Source organism: Acinonyx jubatus, chromosome X (genome assembly GCF_027475565.1).
Source record: "Acinonyx jubatus isolate Ajub_Pintada_27869175 chromosome X, VMU_Ajub_asm_v1.0, whole genome shotgun sequence".
Classification (NCBI taxonomy): Eukaryota; Metazoa; Chordata; class Mammalia; order Carnivora; family Felidae; genus Acinonyx; species Acinonyx jubatus.
The window spans coordinates 40,354,730-40,371,366 of NC_069389.1; the positions used below are offsets into that span (position 1 = coordinate 40,354,730).

General features: G+C 40.0%; 1 protein-coding gene across 6 annotated transcripts in view; it reads left to right on the forward strand.

Annotated features, from left to right (window-relative positions):
* Positions 1-16,637, forward strand: part of JADE3 (jade family PHD finger 3) — a 135,551-nt gene that overhangs the window by 71,671 nt on the left and 47,243 nt on the right. For all 6 annotated transcript variants that reach the window (XR_008290097.1, XM_053202260.1, XM_027053956.2 and 3 more), the window contains 2 exons: positions 34-90; positions 876-955. Coding sequence is in view for 5 of the 6 variants with exons in the window: in XM_053202260.1 (XP_053058235.1) it covers positions 45-90; positions 876-955 (126 nt within the window). In the remaining variant the exon portion in view is untranslated. The remainder of the gene's footprint in view (positions 1-33; positions 91-875; positions 956-16,637) is intronic.

Below are 16,637 nucleotides of genomic sequence, written 5' to 3' on the forward strand. Positions count from 1 at the left end.
GACTGTTTTATTCAGTGTTGTTCTCTTTCCCAGGATGCTCCAGGATGAAACGCCATAGAACTCTCAGCAGCAGTGACAGTTCAGATGACTGTGAGTAGAACTGGCCAACAGGTGGTAATCTCTGTATCTATACTCTTTGAGGACTTATTCTTTGACTTAAGCTCTTTCATGTTTCTTTCAGTGGTTAAAAACAATGTTTCTAGGAAGGAAAGCTTGGGGTATTATTTTTCTTACTTAAATTTCATTAGAAATAGGTAAGTTAGGTGGGAGGATTGGGCTTTTTGTGGCATATTGCATTTTTTTTCACTTTTCATTTACCAAAACAACAGAAGCCAAATCTAATAACGATTTAACAGTGCTTTTCTGGAAAGGACAAAAAAGTATGGGAGCATAAATTGAGGGCCCCACAAGTCTAATTGTAACTCAGGTATTAAAGGTTTGATGGGATGAATCATCATTTGTAAAAGGCAACAACCTCATTAACAGTAGCATTTGGGGGAGGGCTGAAGGATACAGATTACTTGCCTCACATTTTTAGGTTTTCCAGTTGCTTTTGCAGATATTGTTTCTCCAGGTGGAACATGAATCATGTTATTCCAAAATGTTATGAGGTATGATTACACCCAATCAAATCTCCTCAGCATTAGCAGTGTCAAAGCTTTTACATGCTGGGAGGTCATCTATAAATGTCGTTAAACTCCATTATGAGTCTTTCTTGATTGCAATTTAACTGTTTTCTTCAGTGGTATGAGATCACTGTGCTCTTCTCCATTAATACCTTTCATATTCTCTTGGATGACATTGAGTTATATGACATTTAGTAATATCAGCAAATAAGAAGTCTCAGTATTTTTTTTTCTAATTATCTTTTTCAGGTCCTTCCACTTCCTTTACTCCCAGCTCAATGTATAGGAGCAAGTCAAAAATTCCAAAAGAACACAAGAAGCCTGCTGAGGTGAGATCAGATATTCAATTTTTAGACATATGCCTGCATACCTCCAATGCCCAGATCCTGGAGATGTGAGGATTAAGCTATGTGCCAGTGGATAGACTTGTTTTCCTATGAACTTTTTAGTTTTTAAGAAAGATTCCATTTTCTTTTCCCTTTGGGAAAACCGTAATCTTCACACTGATTTCATTTTGGTGATGACGCTTTTAAGTACCTGGCTTTAGAATATAAAACCTTCCCTAACCAAGAATTCAAAGGGAAGCCAGAGTTGGGGAATTGGGAAGGACCCAAAGATCTGGTCTGTGATTGGAGAGAGCTAAATTGGCAGGTGGGAGGCAGTGCAAGTAGAGATTGATGAAGAGGTGATGGATGGAGAAGGGAAGGACTAGGTTGAAGATCTGGGCTGTGGGCTTTGATGGGTCTTTACAGCCTTCAGATGGGTCTTTACCCTCCAGCCCAAGGAGAATGGGTCACTCCTTGCGAGGCTGGTCATCTTCTGCCCCAAGGACAGCAAAGTGCCAGGGTTGCACTTGGACTTGGTTTAGTGGATCCTACAGACTTTCCTCTGTGATAATTAAATGATGAGAAACTGACATTGTGTCTTCACTTCTATGAGTAGACTTCCTTAGCTGCAAAGGAAAAGGAGTGTATTAGTTAACTGTTGCTACATTACAAATTATTACAAAATTAGTGGCTTGAAGGGACACTTGGATGGTTCAGTCAGTTAAGCATCCAACTCTTGATCTCGGCTCAGGTCATGATCTCACAGTTTGTGAGTTCAAGCCTCACGTCAGGCTCCACACTATCAGTGCAGGGCCTGCTTGGGATTCTCTCTCTATCCCTCTCTCTCTACCCCTCCCCTGCTCATGCTTGCTTGCTTGCTCACTCAGGTGCGCTCGCTCTCTTCTCGCTCGCTCTCTCTCTCTCAACAAATAAACTTTTTAAAAAAGCTTGAAGAAAAAAGTTAGTGGCTTAAACAGCACACATTTATTATCTCAGTTTTTGTGGGTCAGGAGTCTGGGCACAGTATCCCTAGGTTCTCTGTTCAGGGTCTTTCAAGGCTGCCATCAGTGTGCTGGTTGGGCTATGTTCTAGAGGTTCTACCAGGAAAGAACTCACTTCCAAGTTCATTTGGATTGTTAGCGGAATTCATCTCCTTGCAGCCAGAGGACTGAAGTCCTTGGGGTTTTTTTGCTGGCTTTTGATGGAGGATTACCCTCTGCTCCTAGAGACTCATAGTTTTTTATAGTGTGGCCTTCTCCATACATAGTCTCAAAACATGGCAGCTTACTTTTTCAGAGCCAACAAGGGGAGAGTCTTTTGCTCCAGTCTGCTAAGACTGAGTCTTATATGACATAACATAATCGTGGAAGTGATATCCCATCCCATTTGCCACATAACATAACCTAGTCAAGGGAGTGACACTCCATCATGTGTGACATATCCTATTGATTAAAAGCAAGTCACAGGTTCCACCTACCCTTACGCAAGGTAGGGGAGGGGCATCGCTTTAGGGTGTCAGCCCTAAAAGAGCATTTCTTTCTTCCTTTCTCAGTGGTCACTTTTCATTTCCATCTTTTGCTTGGGATCTTCCTGGGCACAGTAAAATATCAGAGTATATTTATATGGATCCGTTTCATGCAGAAAAACTTAGGGAGTAAAATGCATATAAACAGAAGCAGAACAAATTTGCCATGTATCCAGAGGAGTCTTCGACTATAGAATGGTGAGAAAGAAACTTTGCTACTTTTCCATTTAGACAGCCAGTCCTAGAGCATGAAGTGACTCTCTAGTTTTGGGTCTTGAGTCCTCATACCTCCAGTTCAGCGAGAATAGCAGTCTTTTGTTGCAAGGGATAGGGGGTCCTGGGCTACTGGAAGCAAATATTTGACTTTATATTTCACATTCTACTACAAAAGAGAGAACCTGATATTGTAAAACAAAACGAGCTTTGGCATTAGAAGAGAATGAGTCCATGTTTTGCTTTGCTGGCTTATTTCATCTTGCTGAAATAATTTGTTTTGTCATAAAACACAGACATTATTTATCACAACTACCTCTCATAGCTACCGTTTATTGAAATTTTATGTGCCAAGAGCTTTATATTAGAGAATCTGATTGTTTCCCAAAATTAAGCAATTTATAAGAATCTCCTTGGGTGATTTTAAAATTTTTATTTAATTACTTCATTTAAAATTGAAAAATTTAATTTTATTTAATTAAAAAATTTTATTTAATAACTTTATTTAAAATTTTTATTTAAAAATTTCATTTAAAAATTTTATTTAATAACTTACCTATATCAGTATGGACTCACGTATATTTATTTTATACTTTGGGCTATAATCCAATAGTACATAATTTATTGTGTTGCTCAAATTGTTTCATAAATCAGTGAAATCATCTCTTATTTTTCGCTTCAATTCCATTGATTTCTGTTCTTATTTTTATTATTTTCTTCCTTCTTGCTTTAGGTTTACTTTGTTCTTTTTCTAGATTCTTCAAATGGGTGCTTAGGCTATTTGAAACTTTTCCTCTTTTCTAATGTAAGAATTTTAGTTCTATAAATTTCCCTCTAAATTTTTAAATATTTTTGAGAGAGACAGGGAGAGAGGAGAGAACGAGGGGGGGTGGGGCAGAGAGAGAGGGAGACACCGAATCTGAAACAGGCTGAAGGCTCCGAGCTGCCAGCACAGAGCCAGACACTGGGCTCGAACTCACGAACTGCGAGGTCATGACCTGAGCCGAAGTAGGATGCTTAACTGACTGAGCCACCCAGGTACCCCTGTGAATTTCCCTTTAAACACTTCTTTAGCTGCATCCCATTAATTTTGATATGTTTTTAGTATATGTGCTGCCGAAGCAAGCACAATTTTGACATGTTTATTTTCATTTTCATCCAGTTCAGTGTAGTTTTTATTTTTCTTGAGACTTCCTCTTTGACCCATGGCTTATTTAGAAGTATGCTGTTTAGTTTCCAAGCATTTGGAGACTTTCCTGCTATCTTTCTGTTAATTGATGTCTAGTTTGAGTCCATTTTTGATGGAGAACATAATCTGTACAGTTTTACTTCTTTTACATTTGTCAAAGTTGGTTTTAAGGCTAAGGATATGGTTTATCTTGGTAAATGTTTCATGGGTACTTGCATGCTGTTTGTCGTGCTGTTGTTGAGTCCTACTGGATGTCAGTGTTCTTCTCTATCCTCACCGATATTCTGCCTAGTAGTTTTATCTATTGTTTAGAGAGGGTTGTAGAAGTCTCCAGCTGTAATTATGGATTTGTGTATTTCTCCTCTCTGTTCTGTCAGTTTTGCTTCATATATTTTGAAGCTCTTTTGTTAGGTGTATTCATATTTAGGACTGCCATCTCTTGGTAAATTTAGCATCACTTAATGTCCCTCTTTGTCTTTGATAATTTTGTTTGCTCTGGAGTCTGCACTATCTATATTAATATAGTTTTTGGCTTTCTTTTGATTCATGTTTACATTGTATGTCTTTCCATCCTTTTACTTGTAACTTCTACATATGATTATATTTGAAGTGAGTTTCTTATAGATGATGTATAGTTGGGTCATTTTTTATTTTTATTTATTTATTTATTTAATTTTTTTCAGTATATGAAGTTTATTGTCAAATTGGTTTCCATACAACACCCAGTGCTCATCCCAAAAGGTGCCCTCCTCAATACCCATCACCCACCCTCCCCTCCCTCCCACCCCCCATCAACCCTCAGTTTGTTCTCAGTTTTCAAGAGTCTCTTATGCTTTGGCTCTCTTCCACTCTAACCTCTTTTATTTTTCCTTCCCCTCCCCCATGGGTTTCTGTTAAGTTTCTCAGGATCCACATAAGAGTGAAACCATATGGTATCTGTCTTTCTCTGTATGGCTTATTTCACTTAGCATCACACTCTCCAGTTCCATCCATGTTGCTACACAGGGCCATATTTCATTCTTTCTCATTGCCACGTAGTACTCCATTGTGTATATAAACCACAATTTGTTTATCCATTCATCAGTTGATGGACATTTAGGCTCTTTCCATAATTTGGCTATTGTTGAGAGTGCTGCTATAAACATTGGGGTACAAGTGCCCCTGTGCATCAGTACTCCTGTATTAGTTGGGTCATTTTTTAATCCACTCTTTCAATCTCTGTCTCTTAATTGGAATATATAGGCCACTTAATATAATTTTAGTGTAAACTTTTGGTATGATTTAGTTTAAGTCTGCCATTTTGTTGTTTGTTTTCTATTTGTTCTCTCATTTTTTGTCTTCCTGTGGATTACTTGAATATTTTTTTGAATTCCATGTTGATTTTTCCATAGTGGTTTTGAGTGTATATCTTTGTGTAGATTTTTTTAATATTTGAATTTTTTAAATATTTATTTTTGAGAGAGAGAGAGCGTGAGCAGGGGAAGAGAAGAGAGAGAGGGAGACACAGAAAGGATTCCTAAGCAGGCTCCAGGCTCTGAGCTGTCATCACAGAGCCCGACCAGGGCTCGAACTCACAAACTGCGAGATCATGACCCAAGCCAAAGTTGGATGCTTAACCGACTGAGCCACCCAGGCACCCCTTTGTGTAAATTTTTGTTAATGTTTATTTATTTTTGAGAGCGAGAGAGCTTGCATTAATGGGGGAGGGGCAGAGGATCAAAAGTGGGCTCTACCCTGATGAGAGGCTCAACCTCACAGACCATGAGATAATGACCTGAGCCAAAGTCGCACGCTCGACTGAGCCACCCAGGTGCCCCTCTATTTGTTCTGTCTGTTTTTTGGTTCCTCTGTTTTATTTTCTGTCTTCCTGTGGATTACTTGAACATTTTTTTGAATTCCATGTTGATTTTTCTGTAGTGGTTTTGAGTGTATATCTTTGTGTAGATTTTTAGTGGTTGCTCTCGGGAAGCAACCTTTAAAAAGGAAAACCTTTTCAACGTGGTCTCGCCATTTTATCACTTCAAATGAAATACAGAAACCTTAAGCACTGGGGCACCTGGCTGGCTCTGTTGGTAGAGCATGTAACTCTTGATCTCAGGATCATGAGTTCAAGCACCACACTGGGTGTGGAGCCTTCTTAAAAAGGAAAACAGAAAAGGAACCTTACCACCATCTAGGTTCATTTATCCACCCCCACCTTTATAATATAATTGTCTTAAATATTTTCTCTACGTACTTTGAGAACCGTACTAGACAGTGTCATAATATTTGCTTCATCCAACGAACATCATTTATAAAACTCAAGAGGAGGATAATCTATTATATTTACCTATATTTTTACTCTTGTTCTTCCTTTTATTGATGTCCCAACTTTCCCTTTGTTCATTTCCTTTCTGTTTGAAGAACTTCCTTTAGCCATTCTTTTAAGGTCAGTATGCTGATGATCACGTCTCCTGGTTTTCCTTAATCTGAGAATATCTTGGTTTCACCTTCATTCCTGAAAGATATTTTCACTTGATACAGAATTCTGGTTTGACAGTACTTTCCTTTCTGCACTTGAAAAATGTGCTGCTTCTTTGTGGACTCCCTGGTTTCTGGTGAGAAATCTGTTCTCATTCAAATAGTTGCGGCCTCCCTGGTTTCTGGTGAGAAATCTGTTCTCATTCAAATAGTTGCCCCCTGCAGGTAATCAGTCATTTCCTTTCCAGTTGCTTTCAAGACTGTTCTTTGTCTTTATTCCCAAAGTTGGATTATGATGTGCCGGGACATGGATTTCTTTTGGTTTATCCTGTTTGGAGTTTGATCACCTTCTTGAATCTAAGTTTATATCTTCTGCCAGTTTGAGGCAATTTTCAGCCATTTTTTCTCCATCTATTTTTTTCAGCTCTGTCTGCTTTCTCCTCTTCTTTTAGGTCTTCAACTGCGTGAATGTAAGATCTTTTGTAATTTCCCCCCAGGTCCCTCAGACTCTTCTCTTGTTTTCAGTATATATTCTTTCTTCTGATCAGATTGGGTAATTTCTCTTGTTCACTGATTCTTTTTGTTCTGTTAATTCCATTCTTCTTTGAGCCTCTCATGAGGTTGTTATTTCAGTTATTGTATTATTCCATTTCAAATTTTTTATTTGGTCGTTCTTTACATCCTCCATTTCTCTGCTGAAACTTTCAGTTTGTTTCAAAAGTGTTTGTAATTTCTTACTGAAGCATTTTTATGATGGCTGCTTTAAACTCCTCATCGACGATTCCAGCTTCTGTGTCATCTCGGTATTGGTGTCTGTTGATTGTCTCTTCTCATTCCTAGTTCTTAGTATGATGAGTGATTTTCTTTTGTATTCTGGACTTGTTTGGTATTACATTATCAGACAGTAAGTCTTATTTAAATCTGTTTTAGCAGGCCTCCATAGTAACCAGGCCAGTGGGGAAGTGGGGTGCTGACTCTACCACCAGTTTCAGAATTTCTAGACTTCTATCTTCTGTTATCTCTCTAGGAAGATGGTTCTGTTATCTCTCTGGAACAGGGGACACGTGTCTCCCTACAACCTGGTGGGGGTGGAAATCCCTACCTTGTTGCCTCTACTGATAGCAGGGCGAGTGGTGGTGGTCAGGGGTACTGCATTACCAGTGGATGCTAGGGACGGCGCCAATGTAAGAGAGTGTTTGAAATTTGTTATTGCTGTGGGCACCAGAGACTTCTCTAATTCTTCTGGTGACTTTGTTTTTGTCTCTTGTCTTGGATTAGAGTCTTCTGTCTGTGCTCGTCCTCCGAGAGATTCTGTCTTTTGCAGCTCTCCCAGCATAAGCCACTGTTACTATGGCTGGAGGCTCAAGCATGGTGGTAGAGTACTGGGGAGAGACATTGTTCTCTAACCTTCTGATTATATCTCAGTCTTCCAAATGGGTAGTGGTCCCGTTTCTGGGGTGAGATGGGGGAAGCGTACTTTAGGGGTAGAGCCTTTTTTTTTTTTTTTTTTTTTTTTTTGCCCTTGCCTCCTGTTCCCCTGTCTGCCTCTAGCAGGTAGCCTCTGGAATTCTGTCTCTGTCCTTAGAATTCTCCCTCCTCTAGATGAAGGCTTCTTTCCCCCGCCCCCTACGTTGTAGGCTGAGGTTGGATGCTTTTCCCTTCTCCCTGGCACTAGTGAAATTACATCAGTGCCATCACCTGATATCCTTCCCCTGCAGGTGAAACTTTTTGTTCAGCAAGGGAGCCAGGACACAGAGCACCAGGGACCTAGACAGCACCACTGGGGGAGCTTTCTCCAGGTTTCCCACCATCCTCCCTGTGAGAGCCTAGTTGGGTTTCTAGGGAAAAAAGCTTACAAGAGGGTTGGAACCCCCCATGACTATAGCCCCAGGAACTTCATTCTCTCTTGGTTGTCCCCACTTTGCTCACAGCAGTTCGTCAAAATTTCTGGGTTAAATTTCTGCTGTGGCTTCTGCCCCAGGGAAGCAAATGCTCCTGTCCTGTGTCTCCCTGCAGGCATACCCATCTTTCCTTGAGTTGGCCGTTTGTCCTGTGACTCATTTCTCTAGGGGACTTACCAAAAAAAATCGTTAATGTTGCTGCCTGTCTTGCCTTTTTCTCCTTGTGAGGATGGGAGTTTCTTTTTTTCTGACTGAAGCCTTATGTTTGTAATGGGAGTTTGTCATTGAAATGCAGTAAAAATGATTGTTTTCACTGGGGCTTAATTGGCTGCATTAATAGATACATATTTTCTTTGATGCTTAGTGCTTCAGTGAGATTCTGGTGTATGACCACCCCTGGTTTATCCTCTAGAGAAGAGTTTCCTATGGGTGTGTGAACGTATGGTTTGGGGGCTTTCTTTGGTAACTTCTGCAATTTGTATGCAGTTTTTTAAGGGTATGTTTTTAGTGTGTGTGTGTGTGTGTGTGTGTGTGTGTGTGTGTGCACGCGCGTGCGTGCGTGCTAGTAGCCTTCATCTGATTCTCAAAAGGGCCTGTACTCTTAAAGGTGTTTTTTTTTTTTTTTAATTTTTTTTCAACGTTTTTTTATTTATTTTTGCGACAGAGAGAGACAGAGCATGAACGGGGGAGGGGCAGAGAGAGAGGGAGACACAGAATCGGAAACAGGCTCCAGGCTCTGAGCCATCAGCCCAGAGCCCGACGCGGGGCTCGAACTCCCGGACCGCGAGATCGTGACCTGGCTGAAGTCGGACGCTTAACCGACTGCGCCACCCAGGCGCCCCTTAAAGGTGTTTTTAAAAAGCCAGCTTTGGGGCGCCTGGATGGCCCAGTTGGTTACGTGTCGGACTCTTGGTTTCGACGCAGGTCATGATCTCACATTTTTATGAGTTCAAGCCCTGCATCGGGCTCTTTGTTGGCAGCATGGAGCCTGCTTAGGATTCTCTCTCTCTTCCTCTCTGTCTCTGCCCCTTCCCCACTTGTGCTGTCTCTCTCTCAAAAACTAAATGAACTTTTAAAAAAAAATAAATAAAAAATAAACAAAAAGCCAGTTGTTACAGAAAGAGCACATTGTACCAGATGACTAATTTGAATGTATTAAAAAGTCTTTCTCAAAAGCCAGGATATTTTTACATATATTAGTCTGACTGGTCTATAAAACATGTCAACCTATCTTAAAGGATTGATAGCATATCATCTGTAGCTCTGGAGTCTCATTTGTGTGTCCAGGACTTTCATAGCAACAGAGCGAAAGCTCGTGTATTTTAACTCCGCAGAGAACACTGCAATACCCTCAAATAGAGCCTGTTTACACCCCTTTACCTGTATTTCTAACATGCTTGATTCTTTGGTTTTCTGACCCACAGGAGACAAAAACTACCAAGCTTGCAAATACACACTTACTGTACAAGAAAGGGATAGTGAGGGATGGGAGAAACACTTGCAAAGTAAACCTCAGATGTCATCTTGTGTGTGCAAGTGGCCCCGGTCTCCAACCCAGACTCAGTTGCTCCCCCGCGTCCATTACTAGGATGCATACACCTCTGTTTGGCAGTGGGCGAGGGGAGTGATCAGACCTTCCTGAGCTGCCCCAAAGCACTTGGCTTTATGGTAATTGATGTTTCCGTTGATGTCAACCCCAAGCCATCAAAATGTCCTGTTTGTTCTTTATAAGAAAACGGAGAAGTATTTTAAACTATTTAAAAAACATTTCTGTGAAGAACTATTTACATGGTCTTTAAAGTTTTCAACTTAGAAATTGAATAAGCTTTGCTCCATTGGAAAAACTAGCATGGGACACAGTGTCTTGAACAGTACAGGCTACTTCATCATCATATAAGAACGAGCTTGGATTCTTTACCAGGTTTTCTCTGCCTCAAGTGGTCGATTCTTCTGGATAACCTACACATCTTTTTTTTCACCCTAAGATTGTATAATTCTAAGAAAATCCCTTACAGTTAACTCCTTTTGATTAAATACAGTTAATCACGCGCTGTTGGGGGGTCTCATCTGTTTGTGGTCATTTATGTATAGTTTCAGATTTCAGTGACTATGAATCACAACTGGTCCGTTTCTTTGCTACATTCACATGGACCAGGCAGTTTTCCCGTTTGTGTCATACAGGAAGTAAATGTTTTTTTGGCTTTTCCTCTAAAAAATGTCACCGAAATGTTCAGACTGGCTGTGCTTTAAGAAACTGCCCACTGAGAGATGTTAATGAGAGCAGTAAAAGCCAGAGCTGTCCATGAAGGACATTTTCATTTTGTGGCTATGGCAGGTTAAGCATTGATATTCTAATTGAATTCGTAGTGAGGCCTCCTCTGTTTCTGCAAGCATCCGAGAGGCCAAGATGTACATGCCCTGTTAGACTTGGCCTAGCTGCTGGGCTGTATGTTAGCCTGTGAATCCCCTCTTTGACCATAAATGAGCAGATATCTGGTAAGTACAAAGGTTTTTTGTCTCAGGCACTTTTGGGGAAACTACCAGTGCATATAAAACAGGCATACAATTAAGAACTTCTAAAACTTCTCAACTTCATTACCTAGGTCAGTGTCAGCATCTAGTTCCTTCATTCATAATCTTTCACTTAGCATCAAACGCCAGGTTGTATTTTGTGAAGTTTCTGTGTTACCTTGTGGCTCATGGAGTGTTTTCTGAAGTTTTTGATGGGCCTCTTGCTTGGGAATCCTGTCTTTGGGAGCCAGACCATGCACGTTTTAGTTGAGCTGTGAACTCTCATCTCCTTTATCCCATCGATGATTCCTTTATGGACTAGGTAGATAGGAGAACTCAGCTACATACTTCTTTCTGCTTTGGGAAGCAAAGCTGAGACTGTGATGATGATAATAGAATAATAACCGCAGCTAGACTTTGTTTAGCAATTATCATGAGTCCAGTACCACGCTAAGCCCTTTACGTAAACTCATCCATTTACTTCTTATAACAAGTGTTTTTATTACAAGGTGTTTTTATTATCCCCATTTTAGAGATGAGTGAACTGAGGCCCAGAATTTAAATAACTTGTCCCAAATCAGTTGGTGAATCCAGTAGACCAGTCTGGGTAGACTGTTCCTGGTCCCATCTTACTTTCTTTAAAAAAAAAAATTTTTTTTTTGAGAGGGAGAGAGAGAATGCCAAGCAGGCTCCGCACAGTCGGCACAGAGCTGGACGCGGGGCTCAGTCTCATGAACCATGAGATCGTGACCTGAGCCAAAATCAAGTTGAATGCTTAACTGACTTGAACCACCCAGACACCCCCATATTCCATTCTTTGAAGACTTTTAATTTCATTTTTGACTATATAAAACATTTGCCTGGTTCAGATATCCAACTGTGACCTAAAATACGTTCAGAGAGGTCCAGCTTTGGTCTGTTTCTCATCCCTATTTTCTCCCCCCTCCTGAGAATTAACCATTTTTTTAAAAAAGCTTTTCATTTATCCTTTTATTGTTTCTTTATGAAAGTACATACAAATATGTGTATATGCGTGTGCCTCTGTGTGTGTATAAAACGCACACCTCTACCCAGGATACGCTAAAGCTATTTTGTTTGCTTGTATTCATTAAAAAAATTCCTTTTCTTATCAAAAGCAGATTCATGAGACCAGTTTGGTAAATATATTTCATATCACTTTGCAGATATCTTCCTAAGTACTGAACTTGCATTCCTATCCCTTCTTCGGCATTTTATGTTCTGCCTCATGCTTGGGATATTTCTACAGCAAGATAAAGCAGACTCTTGCACTCTGCCTTGAGTAAAAATGCTTCTCTGGAAACCTTGGGTCTGATGCCATTTAATCTGGCTAGCTTATAAAATTGAAATCAGGCTTATCATATAAGTCTGCTATTTTTCTCTAAAAGTGAAAGGAAAATTATAATAGTCATTAGATTCAGCCTTCATTTGCCTAAGGAAAATAGGTATGAATTGATTGGGGTTCCTGCAGTCAGGTTTCCAGACTTCACAGAATGTCTGTTCCCTGGAGGTTTGGTATTTCTGAAGCCGTGGACAAGGGCCAGATTTCACTGGCCTCTGCTTTTATATCGCTTTGTCTAAAGTCTTCAAGTTACTTTTTCTGTTTGGTAAACATGTGTATTAGTTTCCTGGGGCTGCTGTAACAAATCACCACAAACTGGGTGGCTTAAAACAACTGGAATTTATTGTCTCACAGTTCTGAGGCCAGAAGTCCAAAATTGGCCAGGCTATTAGGGGAGATTCCATCCTTTGCCACTTCTAGGTTCTGATGACTATCAGCATTTATTGACTTGTGGATCAGTGAGTCACTCCAAACTCTGCCTCCCTGGTCACACTGCTTCCTCCTGTTCTGTCTTAAATCTGTCTCTGCCTTTCTCTCGTAAGAACACTTGTCATTGGATTTAGAGCCCACCCAAAAATTCTGGGATGACCTCTTCATCTCAGAGTCCTTAAATTATTTATGTCCGCAAAGATCCCTTTTCCAAATAAGGTAATATTCACAGGTTCCAGAAATTAGAATGTAGGCATATCTTTTGGGGGGCCACCACTCATCCCACTACAATATGTTTCCAGGCTACTTAGGAAACTATACAGGACAGATGTTCATAAGCAGTTACATCAAGTGTAAAGATACAGCTTAAGCTATATGGTTAGATGGTGTGACGTATATTAAGTCTGAAGCATGATTTGCAAATCAGTTAATTTATTTTGCGAAGTGTATCACATGGAAAACAATGAAATATTTTAGGAGGTTGAAAATACTTAGCTTTAGTATTCTTTCCAGATCTAACATAGGATTTCCCACAGCATACTCTCTCCCAAAGACAGTAGTTTATTAGCACAATTGTAAATTGTCACCACTCCTTAACCACTGGCTCATTAAAGGCTCTCTAGTCATTTATAGAAATGGATCAGTGTTCAGGAAAATGGTGATTGAGATTTTCCCCCTAGCCATGCAGAACACTAAGCTCTATGTAGAACATGCTAAATGGATATGTCTGTGATCCTCTCTTACCCCCTTATACAAAGAACTTTGTAATAAACCACCAGTTTTTTTTTCTTGTAGACAGCTTTCTCCCTGCACAGCACCCAATTATCTTTAATTGGCTAAGATTCTTGGTAGGTAGGTCATTTTGTTGCCACCTGGCCACTAGCATGAAGTTTAAGGTTGGTTTCCTTCTCTACTTTGCTCAGAGCATATTACTTCTAAATCATCCCTAAGTGAAAGCAACAGGCGTTTGCAGGGTTCTCCCTGTAAAATAGCAAATGGAATGAGTCTTTATTCGTTTAAATGGCATCATTTGATTATGTGATAATTCAGTCCTGTACTCTGAAATGTTGTCAGTTTAAGCAGAAGTACGCCAACAGAGAATTAACTGCTCTATTAGATCACGCTCTGTGCCTCTTCGCCACGTTACACAGAATTTGAACAGCGCTTCTCCTCAGAGAACCTTTATGAGCATTAAAGGCTAAGATGTTTGATCGATAGCATTTTTTTCCTTTGACCTTCCAGAAATTTGCACATGTTTACCTTCAGCCTGCCAGTGGTCGGTTGAATTTTTTTAGAATTAGAAATTAGTAGATGACGTATAGACCAGCGTATGTATACTTTTATGTAAAAGTATATTCCCTCATTGCTTAGACCTCAACTGGGCCTTCATCACTGAAATCGTTGCCAGCTTCGCTTACGATCTCATGGCATGCTTTTTTCTGTTGTTGAGAAGGCAGAATCACAAAGCTTAGGCTTCCACGGCCATTTAAGTTATGTTTCCAGGCTGGTAAGCATATTTCTGTGCCCCTTAGTCACCCAGGGACCCTTTCAACCAGAGGATGACAGTACGTCAAACTTTAGATGGATCATGGTTCCCATATTGTCAGTGCCTAATTGTACTTAGGGTACAGAAAATGAGCTATGAAGAATCTCTTTGTTTCCCTGAGTCCAAGTTGTGGCTGTACTCACATGATCATCCTCTATCTCTGTCCTTTGAAATCATCACACAGCTAGGGCTCCCTTGCCAGGGATAAGGTTAAGGCTCGTGCTGGGATCCTCTTGGCTGCCACAGTAGACATTTCATTCCTATCCTCCTCACCTCTGAGGAGTTCACTGAGAGCAATAAAAACTGATAAACCAGATAGTCAAAGGTTAAAAAAGACAATGAAACTAAGGGCATTTTTTTAAAGATCTAAGTTCAAAGATAACAAATAGAATAAAAATATGAACCTTAAATGCAAAAAAAATACTGTAATTAAAAGAGCAAAGAATACGCATCTGGTAGAGAAAGATGCACAAGGAAATATAACACGTGTAATTATCAAATATGACAGTTGAGACCAAACATCTGAGTCATGCCAGTAAATATGAATGGGCTTAACAGCTATTAAAGAAAAATATTATTTTGGCTCACAAAACAAGACGCAACTATATGCTGTATACAAAAATATACCTAAAACACCTACTCAGAAAGGCTAAAAATAGAGATGGACAAAGGTATACCAGGAGGACGGTAGGAGGAGGAGTGAGCCTGATAGTAGACAAAGTAGAAATCAAGCCCCCAAAACAAAGAAGACTTTTTAACATTCTTTGAGTCTGTTTATTTTTGATAGAGATAGAGTGTGGGGGGGGAGGGGCAGAGAGAGAGGGAGACACAGAATCCGAAGTGGGTTCCGGGCTCTGAGCTGTCAGCACAGAGCCTGACATTGGGTTCGAACTTGCGAACCGTGAGATCAGGACCTGAGCCAAAGTCGGACGCTCAACCTACTGAGCCACCCAGGTGCCCCAAAGAAGACTTTTTTTATGTTAAAAGCTACAACTTACCATGAAGATGTAATACTTCAGAGTATTTGTGCACTGAATAACCCAGCAACCACCTCTCTGGAGCAAAAACTATAGAAGAGTCAAGGAGACGTAGGTGGAAACACACCAACCATAGGGGGCTTTCATACACTTCTCTCAGTCTCAGATTAAGTGAACAAAAAAATAAGTGAGGATATAGAAGATCTAAACAACTTAAGCAGTAAGGTACATCTGATTAATATCTATCAAACTCTAACCCTTGATATTAGAGATAATAGACAATACACCTCCTCAAATGTCTGTGGTACACTTACAGAGTGATCAAATATTAAGTCACAAGGAAAAACATTTCCATTATGTAGACATGATGTAAACAAAAATTCTGGTCACAACGCAGTAAAATCAGAAATTACTAACAAAAACAGGAAGGTCCTGTCCTATGGAAACTTTAAAACCTATTAAACAACTCTTGGGTGAAAGGGGAAATACAAACCAAAATCATAGATTTTTTTAATTTTTTAATGTTTGTTTATTTTTGGGAGAGAGAGAGAGAGAGAGCACAAGCAAGGGAGGGAGAGCAGAGAGAGAGAGATACAGAATCCAAAACTGGCTCCAGGCTCTGTGCTGTCAGAACACAGCCCAATGCAGAGCTCGAACCCACGAACTGTGAGATCGTGACCTGAGCTGAAGTCAGACGGTTAACCGACTGAGCCACCCAGGTGCCCCTGAAATCATAGATTTTTAAAAATAATGATTAGTTGAAAACATTCCATCTCCGATGTTTGTTCCATATGTTAAATTTATGATCAGAAAAAGGTGAGCATTGTTCCACCCACTCTTGATAAATCTTTAAATAAATAATTAACTTAAGTTCTCAATGTTTCCATTGTTTAATTACAGTATACTAAATAAATATTATATTTTTCATTTTTTATATACACATATAGCCAACAATAAGAGAGTTTCTAATATGTTGACCAAAATGTTTAAAGTGCATAGGAAAATCATAATTACCCCATTAATTATTAATATTGCTTTTCACAGTTTCTATATGCACCATCATTTTTATGATCCCACACTTCCGTCCAAAGTAGACCTCCCTATACTTCGCAAGCCTCTGCAGAAATAAATTTGAAAAACTGGATAAGATAGATAACTCTTATGAAAATACAGATTACCAAACTTGACTCCATTAGACTAAGTAGAAAGCTTAAAGTGATCAATTTCCAAAGAATAAGTAGAGTATGTTATTAGGAACTACTGCACAATAAAAGCACCAAGTCCAGGGGCACCTGGGTGGCTCAGTCGGTTGAGCGTCCAACTTTGGCTCAGGTCATGATCTCACAGTTCGTGGGATTGAGTCCCATGTCGGGCTCTGTGCTGACAGCTTGGAGCCTGAAGTCTCCTTCCGATTCTCTGCCTCCCTCTGTCTCTGCCCCCTCCCACTTGCGCGCACTCTCTCACTCTCTCTCTCTCACTCTCCCTCTCTCAAAAATAAGTAAACGTTAAAAAAAAAGTTTTTAAAGCACCAAGTCCAGATGGTTTCATAGGGACCAGTTAGTCCCAGTAATTCT